This window comes from Marmota monax, unplaced genomic scaffold (genome assembly GCF_021218885.2).
Source record: "Marmota monax isolate L192 unplaced genomic scaffold, Marmota_monax_Labrador192_F-V1.1 WCK01_AAM20220418_F8-fsc00023, whole genome shotgun sequence".
In the NCBI taxonomy this organism is placed as follows: domain Eukaryota; kingdom Metazoa; phylum Chordata; class Mammalia; order Rodentia; family Sciuridae; genus Marmota; species Marmota monax.
This window is the reverse complement of record NW_026692907.1, coordinates 2,239,490-2,255,207: the sequence shown is the minus strand read 5'-3', so window position 1 is coordinate 2,255,207 and position 15,718 is coordinate 2,239,490. Positions and strand designations below refer to the sequence as shown.

The 15,718-nt window shown below is 50.7% G+C and overlaps 1 protein-coding gene across 23 annotated transcripts in view; it reads left to right on the top strand.

Annotated features, from left to right (window-relative positions):
• Positions 1 to 15,718, top strand: part of Lrp8 (LDL receptor related protein 8) — a 78,126-nt gene that overhangs the window by 34,836 nt on the left and 27,572 nt on the right. For 5 of the 23 annotated variants that reach the window (XM_046451073.2, XM_058581472.1, XM_058581470.1 and 2 more), the window contains exons 3-7: positions 381 to 503; positions 8,457 to 8,585; positions 12,076 to 12,459; positions 13,351 to 13,476; positions 14,260 to 14,382. In XM_046451073.2, coding sequence (XP_046307029.1) covers positions 381 to 503; positions 8,457 to 8,585; positions 12,076 to 12,459; positions 13,351 to 13,476; positions 14,260 to 14,382 — 885 coding nt within the window. The remainder of the gene's footprint in view (positions 1 to 380; positions 504 to 8,456; positions 8,586 to 12,075; positions 12,460 to 13,350; positions 13,477 to 14,259; positions 14,383 to 15,718) is intronic. The other 18 variants (XM_046451089.2, XM_046451085.2, XM_046451088.2 and 15 more) reach the window with 10 other exon arrangements.

The following is a 15,718-nucleotide window of genomic DNA, read 5'->3' as shown; positions in this document are numbered from 1 at the left end:
GGTAAAGTGGCTGAGAACGGGCTGAAGGGGCAGCTGCAGGATGGGAATCAGAGAGGGCTCCTTGGAGTAGACTTTGAGGGAAGAGAGGGGTGTGACAAGGATGTGATGGCCCCTGGCACCCTTGCTAGACTTGAGCTCCTGGACCTGTCTTCACATGACCCTCAGTAGATGGGTGCAGGGTGAGTCAGCCTTTCTCCCTCTCGTCTCCTCTTGAGTGAGTTGCTCCGTGGTCTGGTGGTACTGTGGGAGGTCACGTGGGCCAGCTTTTAGACAGAGTATATTGCTGTCTTAGAAAAGACCAGACTGTTCTAAGACCAGACTGTCTTAGAAAAGCCTTCTGTGCTCACCGGACCCCTCATGCTCTTCTCCTTGCCCCACAGCTAAGAAGACCTGTGCAGACAGTGACTTCACCTGTGACAACGGCCACTGCATCCCTGAGCGGTGGAAGTGTGATGGAGAGGAGGAGTGTCCTGATGGCTCTGACGAGTCCGAGGCCACTTGCCGTGAGTCGTGTCCCTTGGACTGATGGGGTGGGGGTTGCCCTGGAGCTGTTTCCTCATCAGCTCTTTTGTGGCGGCAGGTTGTGAGGCTCAATTGAGGTGAGCAGCTGAACACTGCCATACCCCGGGGTCGGGGGCCTAGCAGTCAAGCGTTTCTAGTTGCTAGTTACCTGTTTCTGGGCTTTCTTCAAACCAGTTGCACATCGGACCCTGTTTCTATAGCACCAGGCACTGGAATCAGCCCATTGAGTCCTTTTGCCCAGAAGTAGCCATAGTGCCTCCTGCAGGCCGCCCCTGTTGGTGTCCTTGAGGACCCAAATCGCAATTCCAGTAGTGCGAATGGCCGCTGGCACTTGTTAGGCATTTACAGTGTGCCAGACTGTAAATGTGTGTATTTGTGTGTATTAACTCCTTTTATCCTCATAGCAGCCTCAGGAGGCAAGTGCTGTCACTTTCAGAATTTTGTAAAGGAGGACACTGAAGTTCAGAGAGGTTGAGTGACTTGCTTGTGGCTGCCCAGCCAGGACTTTAAGGTCCTAGCCTTTTCCTCTGCCTTGGGTGGGCTGGGCCCTGGAGCCCAGTTGTCCCTAGCCAGCTGGCTGGTGACAGATGCAGCCAGGGGTGATATGGAGGGCCAAAGCCCTAGGCCCGCCTCCCACACTCAGGGCTTTGTCTTTCTGTGATTTCTTTTCCAGGCCCTAATCCTCTAAGCAAACTTACACCAGGCAGGTCATTCCGTGACATTTGTTAAATTAAAAAGGAGATGAGACGGGGGTGGGGAAGGACCCAGTGGTCCAGAGGCAGAGTGTCAGCTGTGTAAGCCTGAGACAAAAGATTGGGACAGGGTGAGCCCGTGGTGGATGGTGGGGCTTTTGGGGACCGGGGAACCCTTCTTCAGGGTAATAGTTGCCCTAGAGGCAGAGGCAGGGACAATGGAGGCCACAGCCCCATCTAAGGCTGTGGCTGGAGATAACTGGGTTTCCTTGTCTCCTAGCAACAGAGCTACCAGTCTGTGAGAGAAAGAGAAAGGGAGAGAGAGGAGAGCAAGAGCGACCCCGCTGCAGACAAGGGGGTCATTTCCTTGTACAACTGCCCCTGCCCTCCTCAGTCATACCACAGGCCCTATCCTTTTGTTACCCCTCCAGATAGCCCAAATCAATGCTGTCCTGGGGCTCCAGGGCAGGAGGGAAGCCCAGTGCTTTGTTCTGAGCTGCAGAAGGAACAAAGCCAGCCACGCCCACTTGCTACTTGCATCTCTTAGAAACCTTGGGAGGGAGGTGGGGCCCACTTAGAAGGAAACTGAGGCTGGAATAGTTGATCCACTTGGTTGTGGCTGCCTGGCCTCCAAGGGCAGAGTCATGTGCACCTGGAGTGAATCTGGGGAGGAGGGCTGTGGCCACAGGGGGCCTTTCTACGCTTGCAGTTAGCTAGCTCTGCCATCCGCCCACTTTGCAGTTACCCTGGACACTGGGGGCAGAAAGGAGGGGAACAGGGGCCTCGTTGTGGTTATTAGTTGCAGGCTATCTTAATGCCCCAGGGCTGTGCTCTTCCTTCTCTCCACAACTCAGTCTCTATTGCTATTCACCTTATTTCCTGGCCCTCCTTGGGCCTTTTCACCCTGCTGTCTTGGGCTGCTCACCCCCTCCTCAGCCTCCTGCTTGTCCTGTCTTGCCCCCTCCCACCCCTGCTTCCCATCCCAGCACTTACTGCCTTCCCATCCCTAGGCTGTGCCGGACCCTCCTGCTCCATCCCTCTAGCCTCCCAGGTCCCCCTTTATTTGACAGTTGAGCAACTGGAGGCCCAGAGAAATTGACTGACTTACCACAAAGATACACAGCTTATTCATGGCAGGTCCCCCTTCTGGGACAAAAGACAGGCTCTTGAAGCCCTCTGAGGTTAGACAGGACACCTGTGGGAGCAACAGAGAAGGCAGCATGCAGGAGTGGAGAGGCCCAACTCTCCTTTGGAATATCCCAATAATTCCCTGTGAAGTTCTACCTATTTCTCATTCCTGTCTGGGCCCTGACCTCTAACATTCCAGAATTTCATGATATCAAGATTCCTGAACTCTTAGTGTTTTGAGATCCTCTTTCTCCCTTGCCTGTGCTCAACTGGGGCACAAGGACCAGGATCCCTGCTTCCTGTTAACATTGATCACAGGCAGGCAAGGCCCATGGCTGGGGAGGGCTTCCTGGAAGAGGTCTGCCAGAGTGAGATCTCAAGGGTCAGGCAGAACTTGGGGCAGCAGGGCCTGATAGTAGGTTTGCTCACAGCTTCCCAGCTGAATGAGATCCCGGCAGCCAACCCGCTGTCCATTTAATTGGCGTTGCCATAGCAATCTCCATAGCTTACCAGGTTTCTGGGGCTGTGCCAGCTCCCAGGATAGAGTCCCACTCCTCACCCCTAGCAGAAAGATAATAGACAATAAAGTATAGTGATTTGGTATCTGATATAGGTGGGTCTGGTCCATTAGCCTGTGAGACCTCATACCAATTGCCCAGTTTTCCAGAGCCTCAGTTTCTTTCATCTGTCAAATGGTACAATAGTACCTGCCATATAGGGATTGTGAGGATCTCATGAAAAAGTGCAAGTGTCAGTACCAGAGTAAATGATGGTGTTATTTTTATTATTATGTTGGCTTCTAAGACCTCTGCCACAACACAACATTTTATAATAGTAAGATATTAGAATATTATAGTATTAGAACAGTATAAGTGAGGGGGGCTATGTTGAGAGGAAAAGGGATGTGGGGGCAGCTCCCAGTTCTTACATTTCCCCCTACTATGTTGTCTGCCCCTGACTGGGCAAGGTATCTCCCAGCTCCATTCTTTCTGGTTCTGAATTCTGTACTTAAAAAAATATAGCCAGAGTCATAACAGAAAAGCCCAGAACATTTGCCTAATGAAAGTAGCTTTTCAACTTTAATTATAGCTCACTTGATTGGGAACCACTCTGACCCACCTTCAGGCATCTGTTGGGAAGGGGTGTGGGCAGGGGGAAGAGAGGTTGATTCAAGGGGAATGAGTTACACTTGGTGCTCCTTACCGAATATGGAATATGGAACTTGGGAGGGGGATCTCGCTGATTAACCAAGCTCACCTTCTTAGTTTAGATCAGGAAATGGAGGGCCAGGGATTTCCTGAGATCACCCAGCAAGTTAGGAACTGACCCAGCTAGAAGCATTTTGCCAGACCCCACGTGAAGGAGCCTGGTGTAACTCCCAGCTTGGGCACAAAGCAATGGTCCCATGCTGTGCTTCCTTGGGGAGAGCTAGTAGCTCCCATAACCTGAGTGTCCAGTCTCCTTGGAGCTGGCAGTCCCCATTTGGAGGTTGTCTGCTTCTAAAACTTAAGTGAGTTGATATGTAGACTTGCTCAGTCAATGAGTAGCTACCAAGTACTTTCCTTTTTTTTTATTTCCTTTTTTTCCATTCAGCTGGGAAGCTGTGAGCAAACCTACATGTCCTTTTTTGTTAATTTGTGAATTGGAGAAAGTACCCACAGATTTGGATTTCTGAGGCAAGATTCTCCAGAAATTAATAAATGTCTTCAGCCACTCCTGGGTGCAGTTTCAAGCCCCCTTGCCAACTTTGGAGGGTTCCTCTTGTCTGAGAGATGGAGGGGTTTTAACTTCTGCATCTTATAACCTGGGGTACTTGGACAGCAGACCAAAGGTGTCCTTTGGGGGCATGCAGAAGGAGAGGCTGCAGTTAGGTGGAGGCTGTGCCATGGTGCACCATGTGGACCCATGTGCATGTCCCAGGGTAGAAGCAGGTGCCCTACCAGTCTTTTGCATGTACAGTTCATTTAAGGGCAACAGTTTCTACAGCTTTAGATTTGTTCCAAGATCTCAAATACAGTGATTTCCATGTTTCCTCATTTAAAACATCCACCAACCCCCCCAGAGATTATTCAACCCCAGGATGCAGAGAAGTTAACTGACCTGCCCTAGGACCTTAGTAAATGAAACCTGGACCCAAGTCTATCTGACTCAAACCCTGCTTTTTCTCTTGTATCACACTGTCAGGGGGCCTTGGGGTTCAAGAATCCTGACAGTGGACATCAGATAGCCATCATGCACAACCTGCCTAAGCAAAGGCTCAGTGAGCCTCCTTCCTCCAGTGACTCCTCTCCAGCTCAGATGTGTGGGAGAGACCTGTGGGGCCTACTTTTTCCATGTGTAATAGTTAAATACAAAAATTACGCAGTGTATTTGGACCTGGTTTGGAAGTCAAGCTCTGCCCCTCACTATAAGACTTTGAGCAGACAACATACCCTCTCTGGGCTTTGCTCTCTTCAGCTGTAAAATGGAGGAAATAATAGGATCTGCCTCCAAAGGAGATCTGCATGTCGCTCTACCAAGGGCTCTGCAGCAGAGAGGCCTGACCTGGGGCCTAGAGAGCCAGATCAAGTCCAACTTTGGGAGGAACAATGTCACAAGAGAGATGATGAGATTCCAGGAGAGACGGGCATTTTGAATATCTGGAATCATTCCTTTCTCAAGACATTGGGACCAGGGGTGCTCATCAATGTGACCTCCAAGGGCTCTCTTGTCCTGGCATTCCAAGAGTCTTTGACTCTTCAGGATGAGGTGCTGCTATCAGGCACTGATGAATCCTTGAGAGCCTGTAATTAGAACTGTCTATTTAGGGACACAGCAAATGTCTTATTAATTATAAAGAAAGGAAGCAGACGGATTGTTTAATCATTGTCCTTGTTGAAAGGTTATGCTATTAACTGTATAAATATTCATTCAAAGTTCAGTCGGCTGCCTCTGCACTGGGGTCTAAAGAACCAGGCCTCTAGAGGTGGTGCATATGGTCAAGGGCCATTTTCAGTCACTTAGGCTTTGGGGAAGAGAGTTTGAGGCTGGTTTTAGAGTATCTAGGGTTTTCTGGAAAGGGCAGGGCTCTAGTCAGAGGAACCCAGACTGTCTCTCACCTGTTGTGCATCTTTGGGCCAGTTACTTTGTCTCCTTGAGCCTCAGTTTCCTCATCAGTACAATGGGGTGCTTATCTACTCCACTCTAGGAACACTGATGACACGATGATCTCTGTACTCACAGCCTGCAGGGCTTGCTTACCTGTCAGGGAAGGGTGATGGTTCTGGCTGCTATAGCCCCAAATCCCTTAAACTGACTAATTTGCAACAGAAATCTGTTGCTTTTAGTTCTGGAGACTGAGAGTCTAAGGATCAAGGCGTTGGAAGATTTAGTGTCTGGTGAGGGCCCATTCCTCATAGATGGTACATGCTCACTGTGTCCTTATGGCATAGTGGGCAAGGGAACTCCCTCAGGCCTCTTTCATAAGGCTACTAATCCCATTCATACCCTCATGGCTTAATCACCTCATGAAGGCTCCACTTCTTAACACTATCACGTTGGGGATTAAATTCCATTGTGAATTTGGAGTAGGGGGATTCTAGCTTTCACACTGTGGTAAGATAAAATGGGAAAATACTTGGCACAAGCAGCCTGATACACCAAGGGTGCTTAGTAAATGTGGCCCTCCCAACCCCCTTTGAGGTTGTTTCCTGGATCTGGCTTGGGAACAAGTGGTGCCTTGCCCTCGTCCCATTGCTCTTTCGGGGGTGCTTACAAATGTCTGAAACACCTATTTCACCTTTTATGGTATCACTTGTATTTGAATGAGGTAAAATATTCTGTATCTTTTAGAAATGCCCAATGTTAATTCAAGGGTTCTAACAGAGAGGGGCCTGGAATCCTGAGCTCTGCCCTCTAAGTCTAGATTCAGTCAGAACTGGGGCCTGGGAACCTGCACTTCTAATAGCTCCCTCACAGCCTACCCCTTGGTCAGAGGACTCTCCGGGAGACACTGGATATCAGCTCCTTCATGTCCTGGTGGAGCCCAGAAGTGCTTGCCTGAAGTCCCACAGTGTGTTAGTGGAAGAGGTGCCCTGGAAGGACCATCTCTAAAATTCCCAGTCCCCCTTTACTATCCGATATGACTGCCCCAAGGTGACATTTTAAAAGGTCATTGAGTGTCAGTGCTTTTCAGAGCTCTATCTAGCAGCTATAAAGGGAAATTTCTGTCCAATGAATCCTGTATTCTCAATGGATTGCCTTATAATTCATAAAATGTATTCCTAGGGATAACTTTGAAGTTCATACTGGAGGGGTCAAAACTACTCTTCTCCCATGGCATAATACTGTCGGTGGACCTTGACTCAGACATCTGCCCCACACCTGTCTCCCCAACTTTTCTGTGTCCTTTCTCCATTCCTTGTGGCCCCTCATCCCAGGTATAGAAGCAAGAGGAGAGGAAATTAGTCTGGGAGCAGAGATCAGCATGAGATCAGCCACTGCTTCTAGGGGTACCACAGACTGTTCCCAATCTCAGACATAACTGACTCATGCACTTTTTACCAGCAGCATGACTAGAACTCAGTGCAGACCACCTTGTCTGGTACCCAGCAATAATCAATAGATAAATGAATGAGACTCATGAGTATTCATCTCTTATCTATGGGTTGTAATAGTAGCACTAGGCTAAGTGTTCTTTGAAATACTTTACAGACATTAATTTGGTCATCATAACAATCTTTTTTTAAAAAATTTTTTAATTGTAGATGGAAACAATATGTTTATTTATTTTTATGTGGTACTGAGGATTGAACCCAGTGCCTCATGCATGCCAGGCAAGTGCTCTACCACTGAGTACAAATCCAGCTCCATCATGATAGGACACAGCAGTATCCCCTTTATTGGCCCAGAGATAAGGATTTTTGCTCAAGTTCACATAGCCAGTGAATGTTTGATCTAGAATTTGTACCCAGGCTCCAGGGCTCATGTCCTCAGTCTCCATGTTGGAGGCTGGGACATAAATCTTCACCTTCCTTGGTTATTATTAAGATTAAATAGAGTCAGGTGTGGTGGTACACGCCTGTAATCCCAGCGGCTTGGGAATCTGAGGCAGGAGGATCACAAGTTCAAAGCCAGCCTCAGCAAAAGCTAAGTGCTAAGCAACTCAGTGATACAGTGTTTCTAAATAAAGTACAAAATCAGGCTGGGGATGTGGCTCAGTGGCCGAGTGCCCCTAAGTTCAATCCCTGGAACCCCCTAAAAAAAGATTAAATAGAAGCCTCTAGCACTGTGCCTGGCACATCCTAGAGACCACTGAGATTGGGCCTCCTGCACACCCTGGAAGGCAGTAGGGAGCCAACCATGGGAGTCTGAAATGGCATCTGCCTTGGCTGTCAAGTGCATCAGGAGCAGCTCAGGATAAGAGCTGCCCCCAGCCTTGAATAGGGTTCTCATTCTTTCTTCCAAATTGAGAATCAACCCTGGGGCTTCAGGCCCCTGATTGAGTCAGCCTCTGATTGCGGCTGCAGTAATTATAGCTGTGTAGTCCCACTGGGCCCTGCCATTCGGTAGCTGCTCTCAGCGGTGGGCTCAGCACCATTACTAGGAGAGGGGGCTTAGAGAGGGGTGGGCTGGAGCTACAGGGGCTTTGATGAACCCTCACTTATACAGCTTCGGATTATGGCGTCACTGATCTGGAAGGCAAACCCTGCTCTAGTTGGGCCTGTATCTCCCAAGGGCACCCAGCTGGGAAACGTCGGGGAGGAGTGCAGAGTGGAGGAGTGCAGAGTGAGGCTGCTGCATGTCGCTAGAGCTGGAAAGAAAGATCTGGAGGGGTGAGAAGGGTAATCAGGCAAGACAGGCAGGAGTCACTGGATCAAGGAGGGACTTGAGTGTCAGGGATCAGGGACCATGAGAAGAGTGTCAGGCAGGGGAATGGTGGGGTCAGATTTGGATTTGGAAAGTCCTAGAGGCAGACAGGGACTTCGGATGAAGAAACTTGAGATGTGGGGTAGGAGGATCCTGAGGGACACCCACAGCCTTGTGCCAGGTGGCTGGAACTGGGTGGTAGGACTGGTTGGCACTATGCCCTGTGTCCCCCTTGGCTAAACCATGCATGGATATCTGTCTCCACAGCCAGGCAAGTGTGTCCTGCAGAGAAACTGAGCTGTGGACCTACCAGCCACAAGTGTGTGCCTGCCTCCTGGCGCTGTGACGGGGAGAAGGATTGCGAGGGTGGAGCAGATGAAGCTGGCTGTGCTACCTGTGAGTTTGGGGTCAGAAACCCAGGGTCTACCAAGCATGGTCAGGCAGCCTTGGGGAGTAGTGGCTGCTTCTATTTCCCCTGGGGCCTGGCAAGTGGAAAGGAAAGGATAATGATCAGGACACTAGTAACAGCTGGGCACTTAGGAGACATTTTCTTCTTTTCATCCTAACAACCACCTACTCAACCATGAGTAGCCATTATCATCCCCATTTTATGGGTGAGGAAACTGAGGCTCAGACAAGGAAGGAAAAGTGCCCAAGTCTGAGTGTTAGAACTGAGATTGAAATTCAGGTCTGAACAGCAAAGCTTTTTACCACACCTGACATCTGCTCATTCATTCCACAAGTTTTCCAATTTCTAAGAAAAGGCAAAGGATCCAGGGAGTGGGCTGTATGGGGAAATGGTAGTGGCCTGAGCCAGGGCATGGGCATTGTCTGGGGGAGGAGGGCAGATTCCTGAGGTGTGAAGGACGACTGTTCTAGAAATCTCAGATTCGAGCACACATGTCACAGGGTAGGGAAGACATTCCCAACAGCCTCAGCAGGGACAGATGGAAGTGGTCATTGGACAGTTCCACATCACTGAACTTCAAATACAGGATTATCTCCTTCCCAGGGAGCAGGCCAATAAGGCCTGGGCCAGGGGGAACTATGACTAGGCCTTACTTGTTTCAATTTGATGGGTACCTACTGTGTGCCAGGCCTGGAGCCAAACTCTGGAAGGGACATTGAGGTGAATCCTACATAGGGCTCCCTCTGGAAGCACAAGGTTATGGGGGGCGGGGAGACTGACTACTAATCTGGGAGGCTAGGCAGAGACATGGGTGCTCACACAGAAGGTCCTAAGCCTGCCACTTGCCCACTGCTGCCTCTCACCCCTGTGCTCTCCAACAGCCTCTCTGTGTGCACCCTGGCCTTTCCTCCGGCCCAGGGGCAAAGCCATCTCCTCCCAAGACTTCTGAGTCACAGATTCTAGGTCTGGTGCTTTGATGGATCTGAAGCAGAGAGCATCTGGATGTGGGGGAGATCCTGTCTGGGACCAGCAGTTTCAATGCCCCAGTGATAGTACTGGCTTGTTTCTTCAGCTGTAATAATTTGTAAGGACTCACTGGTCCATGAGAATCCTCTTCTCTCCTTACCTCTCATCCCTATAATTAGATGATTCCTCCAATATAAAGTCTACCACTATGGCAGAGGGTAGGAGTATCTAACTAGGTATGTTGGGACAGAAATATTTCCCATTAATTATAAGAGCAAGCGTGTTAGGTCTTACTGGGCTTCTCTGCTATAGTTCACTACTGTCTGGGCAGAGGAAAAATGTGTCCTTCCTTCTCCCATCTCTCAGAGGCTATTCCATTTGCATGCTGGGAGGGAGTGTGGGTCTAGGTAGCATGGATTTTAAAGTTACTGTTAGCTTTAGAACCTTGGTGGGAACTCATTATTAGTAAGCACTCCCTGCTGGGCATGCGGCACATACCTGTAATCCCAGTGACTCATGAGGCTAAGGCAGGAGGATCGCAAAGCCAACTTCAGCAACATAGTGAGGCCCTAAGCAACTTACTGAGACACTATCTCAAAATAAAAATAATTAAAAGGGCTGGGGATGTGGCTCAGTGGCTAAGTGTCCCTGAGTTAGATCCCCAGTACCAACAACAACGTAATGGCTGGGGATGTAGCTTAGTGGTAGAGTTCAATCTCCAGTCCCCCCCCCCGCACCACCACCACAAAAAAGAAGCACTTCCTATCAGGACTCTCAGAAGGCTATGAATTCTCTCTGGACATGTACAAACTGACTCTGGACCGGTAGGAGGGGAGCTAATCTAGGCATCAGCATCCTCTTGAGATCATGTGGCATCCATACCATGTGCTTCCCACCAATGCCCCAACATCTCAAAAGCCCAGAAGGAGAAAAAATGCAACTGTCAGAAACTTGGTAGAGCTGTCAGAAACACATGACATGAGCTGCCTACATTGTGAAACCAAAGACCTCACTTTATGCTCCATAACAATGAAAATTGACATTGTTCCACCAGAAAATATAAACAGGCTATGGGCGACCCCTCGTGGATAGATCTGGTGCTGCAACCACCCTGTTACCTGTGATCACAGCCACTTGCACCCATGACTCACCTGGGTCCCCAAGCTAGTTCTTGGCCAGTGTCTGAAGAAATGAAGGAAGGAAGGAGGCAAGGAAGTTGTGACCCTGAAAACAGCTTACACTCCAAGAGGAAAGAAGACAAGAAAAGCTAGAGAAGGAGTCAAAGAAGGAAGGAAGGGGTGGCGCATGCCTGTAATCCCAGCAGTTCGGAAGGCTCAGACAGGAGGATTGCTAAGCTACTCAGTGAGACCCTGTCTCTAAATAAAATACAAAAAAGGGCTGGGTATGTGGCTCAGTGGTCGAGTGCCCCTGAGTTCAATCCCTGGTACCAAAAAAAGGAAGAAAATGCCCCAAACCTCAGTTCTGGTTCTCTTGTCACCAGGGACTGTGTGACTCTGGGCAAGTTGTTCCCCTCTCTGAATCATAGTTTTCCTATCTGTAAACTAGCGAGTGGGCTGACTGGTCTCTAAGGTCCTCCCTGCTTCTGAGCTCAGAGCAGCCCATCAGAGAGGGGAAGCCCAGAGCCACAGTCAGGGCCATGACCTATGCCCTCAATTACTCTTCACACCCAGGCCAGTCTCATAGCCATCCATTCCACATCTACCTGCTGCTGGGAGCTCCATGCCAGACCCTCAGGACAAAACAGGGTCACCTCCAGGCTGTTTGTTTGTTGTCTTGGAGCAAATGGAGAAGGATGTGAAACCCAGGCATCTGGGCTGGCTGTGAAAAGCACATAGGATAGAGGCAGTGGGAGATGTCCCAAGTAGAGAAACAAGAAATGTGTTATGGAGGAGGTGGAACTTGGGCTCTTGAAGGAAAAGAACTGATGACAGAAAAAGAGGCACTGGTGGGCAAGAGGTGGACTTCCAGCAGGTGGAACCACTTGAGCAAGGCCTAGAGGTAGGACCCTCCCTTGTGCATGGCATTACCAAACCATTTAAGGTGTCTGGAGCTGGACACGTTCAGGAGTGAGGTGCTGGGATCAGAGCAGGGAATGCCAGGGCAGGGCCTGTGATGGAATGTGCAGGTTATGCCGCCCACAGCTGTGGACAACCTCACATCCTGTTGCAGTGTGACTCTATAGATCATTGCCTCTCTGTCTAGACAGGCAATGCTCTGCAGCTTTAGAGCCTTCCTGCTCCCACCATCCTGCTAGCAGCACGGCAGGAATCTTCACTCTCATTTATGCAGGGAAGCTCATAAGGCTCAGAAAGGGCAAGTGTGTTGCCCAGGGTCACCACTGGAAGCTCCACTTTGCTGTGCCTGGCTTCACGTCCCCCATTCAGGCCTTCAGCAGGACTCATTCCCTCCTGTAGGTGAAAGAGCCTCCGTAGCAGGGCCGGGTGGGCGGGCATGGGGGCTGGCGGCCGACCGCCTCTCTGTCCTGCGCAGTGTGCGCCCCACACGAGTTCCAGTGCAGCAACCGCTCGTGCCTGGCTGCGGTGTTCGTGTGCGACGGCGATGACGACTGTGGTGATGGTAGCGATGAGCGCGGCTGCGCGGACCCTGCCTGTGGGCCCCGTGAGTTCCATTGTGGCGGTGTCGGTGGCGCCTGCATCCCTGAGCGTTGGGTCTGCGACCGCCAGTTCGACTGTGAGGACCACTCAGATGAGGCAGCCGAGCTCTGTGGTCGAGCAGGCCTGGGGACCACGTCCGCGCCGGCAGCCTGCTCCCCAACCTCCCAGTTTGCCTGCCGCAGCGGCGAGTGCATACACCTGGGCTGGCGCTGTGACGGGGACCACGACTGCAAGGACAAGTCAGACGAGGCCGACTGCCGTAAGCCCCCTCCACATCATCCAGCCCTGCCGAGGGCCTGCAGATCCGGCTGCCAGTAGGCCAGATGCAGGCTTTCTTTCCTTGCTTTACCCTGAATACATTGCCTTGCTTTACTAGGGACTTAGGTTGGGAAAATAAGGTGACTTGCTTGAGGTCACATGGCTACTAAGCAATGGGGCTCAGGTCTGACCCCAGAAGCCAAGCATCTTCAATGGCACCTGTATCTGCTCCAATCTCCCCTTCTCCTTCATTCCTCCCCCGCACTGCCCTGTCCCCATCCAGGCAGTCACATACTAGTGCCTCTAAACAGTGACCTTGTGCACTCAGGAACTCCTCACCAGCCTTTTCTACAATCTGACTATCCCAGCTGGGCTGGGTCCTTCCACTGGGCCAGCCCCGGTCCCTGCTGTCCTCATCTTACACTGTCATGCCCTCTTCCACGTACTCCTCAGCCCTTCTCTGCACCCTGAGTTCTTAGAGGATGGGGAGATTCTTTTGCAAGTCTATGGGGTCCCCATCCCCAGCACAGCACCTGGGTCAGGCAGGGCTTGCTAAATGGACAAAGTCATTAAGTCATGAGCACTAAGACTCAATGGAAGGCCAAATGTCTGTTCTGGAGGAGTGCCCCTAGGTGATCACTGACAGGTGACCTGAATTTTACTTGTGGTTCTGCCAGCCAGAGTGCTGTTACCCTGAGCAAAGCCTTCCCCCTCTCTGAGCTTCAGTATCCCCATCTGTACACTGGAGATGCCTTGGCCAGGTGTCCTTTGAGGACTCCTAAGCTTAGCCACTGGTTTTGTTCTTGCCAGGGGTAGATATGGTGTGGGGTTTGTGGGGAGAGTTGACCTAGAACCACACTGACCCCGAACATCTCCTCTTTCCCTCTTCCAGCAGTGCTGGGGACCTGCCGTGGGGACGAGTTCCAGTGTGGGGATGGGACTTGTGTCCTTGCAATCAAACGCTGCAACCAGGAACAAGACTGTCCAGATGGGAGTGATGAAGCTGGCTGCTTACAGGGTGCGTTCACACAGGCAATGGGGCAGCATCCTCCCTGAGAAGAAGCCCTGAGCTCTCCCAGATCTGGAAAAAGCAGAGTTGGAAAAGATCCCCCCCTTGGTCCCTGGCATGTATTTCTCCCCAGAGCATCATTGCCCCTAAATTATATGATTCCCCTCCTATGAAGTCCTAATGGCACCAGAACTGGATTTTTTTAAAAGAACTTTGCAAAAAGCAACCTAAGGAGAGATGAAAGGGCTCTTAAGGAAGTCCCCCTGTCCCCCAACCCCCTGCAACTAAGCTTCCAAGTGACTTTCCTCACTAGTATATTGAACAGACACTGAATCCTGCTCCTCAGGGAGCCCCCTTGATTTTGAGAGGACTCTTCTGGTTGTCACCTGCAGAGATCTTAACTCACTAGTCATCCAGGGGAATGCATAACAGATTGGGCAGTTAAGTAGCCTTTCCTATTCGGAGTCCATGGAGCAAAGGTCCCCCCTCAGGAGATGGTCAGTCCAGCCTCTGATGTCTCTATAGAGCTGTTATGTATAGAGCTGCCAGCTCAGAACACAGACCCCCATGGCTCTCCTCAGCTAGCCAAAGCATGTATCTCTGATCGTTCCTGTCTGTGAGCCATGCTTCCACAGGCCCCGAATTTGGCTCTTTGTCCTGAGCTACCCTCTAGACTGGTGGGGGCTGGGGCTGGAACTCTGCTTATCTTCTGTGGTTCCTGGCCCAATCCAGCCCTGGTCTACCTGCTCAAGGTCTCACAGACACTGTCCACTCTCTTGTCTGGCCCAACAGAGTCAACCTGTGAGGGTCCCTACAAATTTCAGTGTAAGAGTGGCGAGTGCGTGGACAGCGGGAAAGTGTGTGATGCTCAGAGGGACTGCCGGGACTGGTCGGATGAGCTTCTGAAAGAGTGTGGTATGGTACCTGTCTACATCCAACGGCTGGACTAACCCTCCTGCCATGCCCCATCCTGGTGTCCGACTTCAAGGCCCTCACATGCTCCTGTGCTCTGACCCTCTCTCTGGACATGTGTGCTGTCTTGTCGTCTTATATGAGGTTCTTTGCCCTTGGAGCCTCTTGTTCTACATCTCTACAAAGTTCTAAAGGCCTTTCCTTTCCAGCCCAGATGCCCCAAAAGTATGTTGTTTCTCACAAACTTCACCTCTTCTCCTTATTCTTTTCGTGTTCAGACTCTTGAGTGTGTGCTCTGCAACTTTCTTCCTCGGTGTTCCTGCCCTGCTGATCTAGCTAAGGCCCTGGACTCCAGGCTTCTGGCCCCTGAAGGGGATTCTATAGGGGAGACATGGAGAATAGCAGCCAGGCAGTCAATTGAGGCACATTCTAGGGCCACTGCTCAGGCCAGGCCAGGCAGCAGAGACCAGATTTGTGGGCTGGATTAGAGCTAGAACTGGAATGAGGTGGCTGTCCTGATGGCTGGAGCTACAGGATGGGAGCCACAGGATGGGTTCCAGTCTAGAGAGAACAGAAGCTCTGCATTGAAGGTGGGCTAGCATCCCAGAGGACATGCCAGGAAGCCAGTGTGGTCCCAGAGAGGTGCAGGCATCATTTCTCTGCTGATCCCAGGTCAAGGCCCTAAGGAGACTTGGACAGAAAAGTCTCTGAGAGGACAGTCTAGGTCAGCCCCTCCCTGTCCTTCCTCCTGGCAGACTGTTTCCAGTACCTCCTCTCTTGGGCACTGAGAGGAACTTCATTCTCTGGAGCTCCCCAGGAACAGGGTCTTTACTCTCCTTTTGAAGATTAAAAAAAACAAGACAATGTAAAACAAAAACAATGCAAAAGGAAGAGTAGCTGAGTGACTTCATCTGTGGGAGATATTATCACCCTCCCACCCACCGCCCACAGGCCTTGCCAAGAAAAGGCCCCGAAGAAGGAGCCTGTGGAAAGGGGAACAGGGAAGCAGGAGCAACTGAGCCTATCTCCCCCCCACACCCAGATCTTCAGTAGCCAGGGACTACTAACCTGCTAAATTCTTCTCATCTTTTGCATGGCACGCCAAAGAGAAGTATGTATGCATGTGTGTGTATCTGTGCGTGTTCTTCCTGTCTCTGCTGGCTGGTGAGAGGCCAGTGTCTGTATCCATGTCTTATCTCAGTAAGGCAGGAAAATTACATTCACACATCTCTGTGTGTGTACTGATTTCTGTGTGACTGTGTTGATGGAGTCTGTGTGTGCCACTGTACATAAGCTGGTGTGTGTGTGCATGCAGGTGTGTGCATGCAGATGTGTGCAT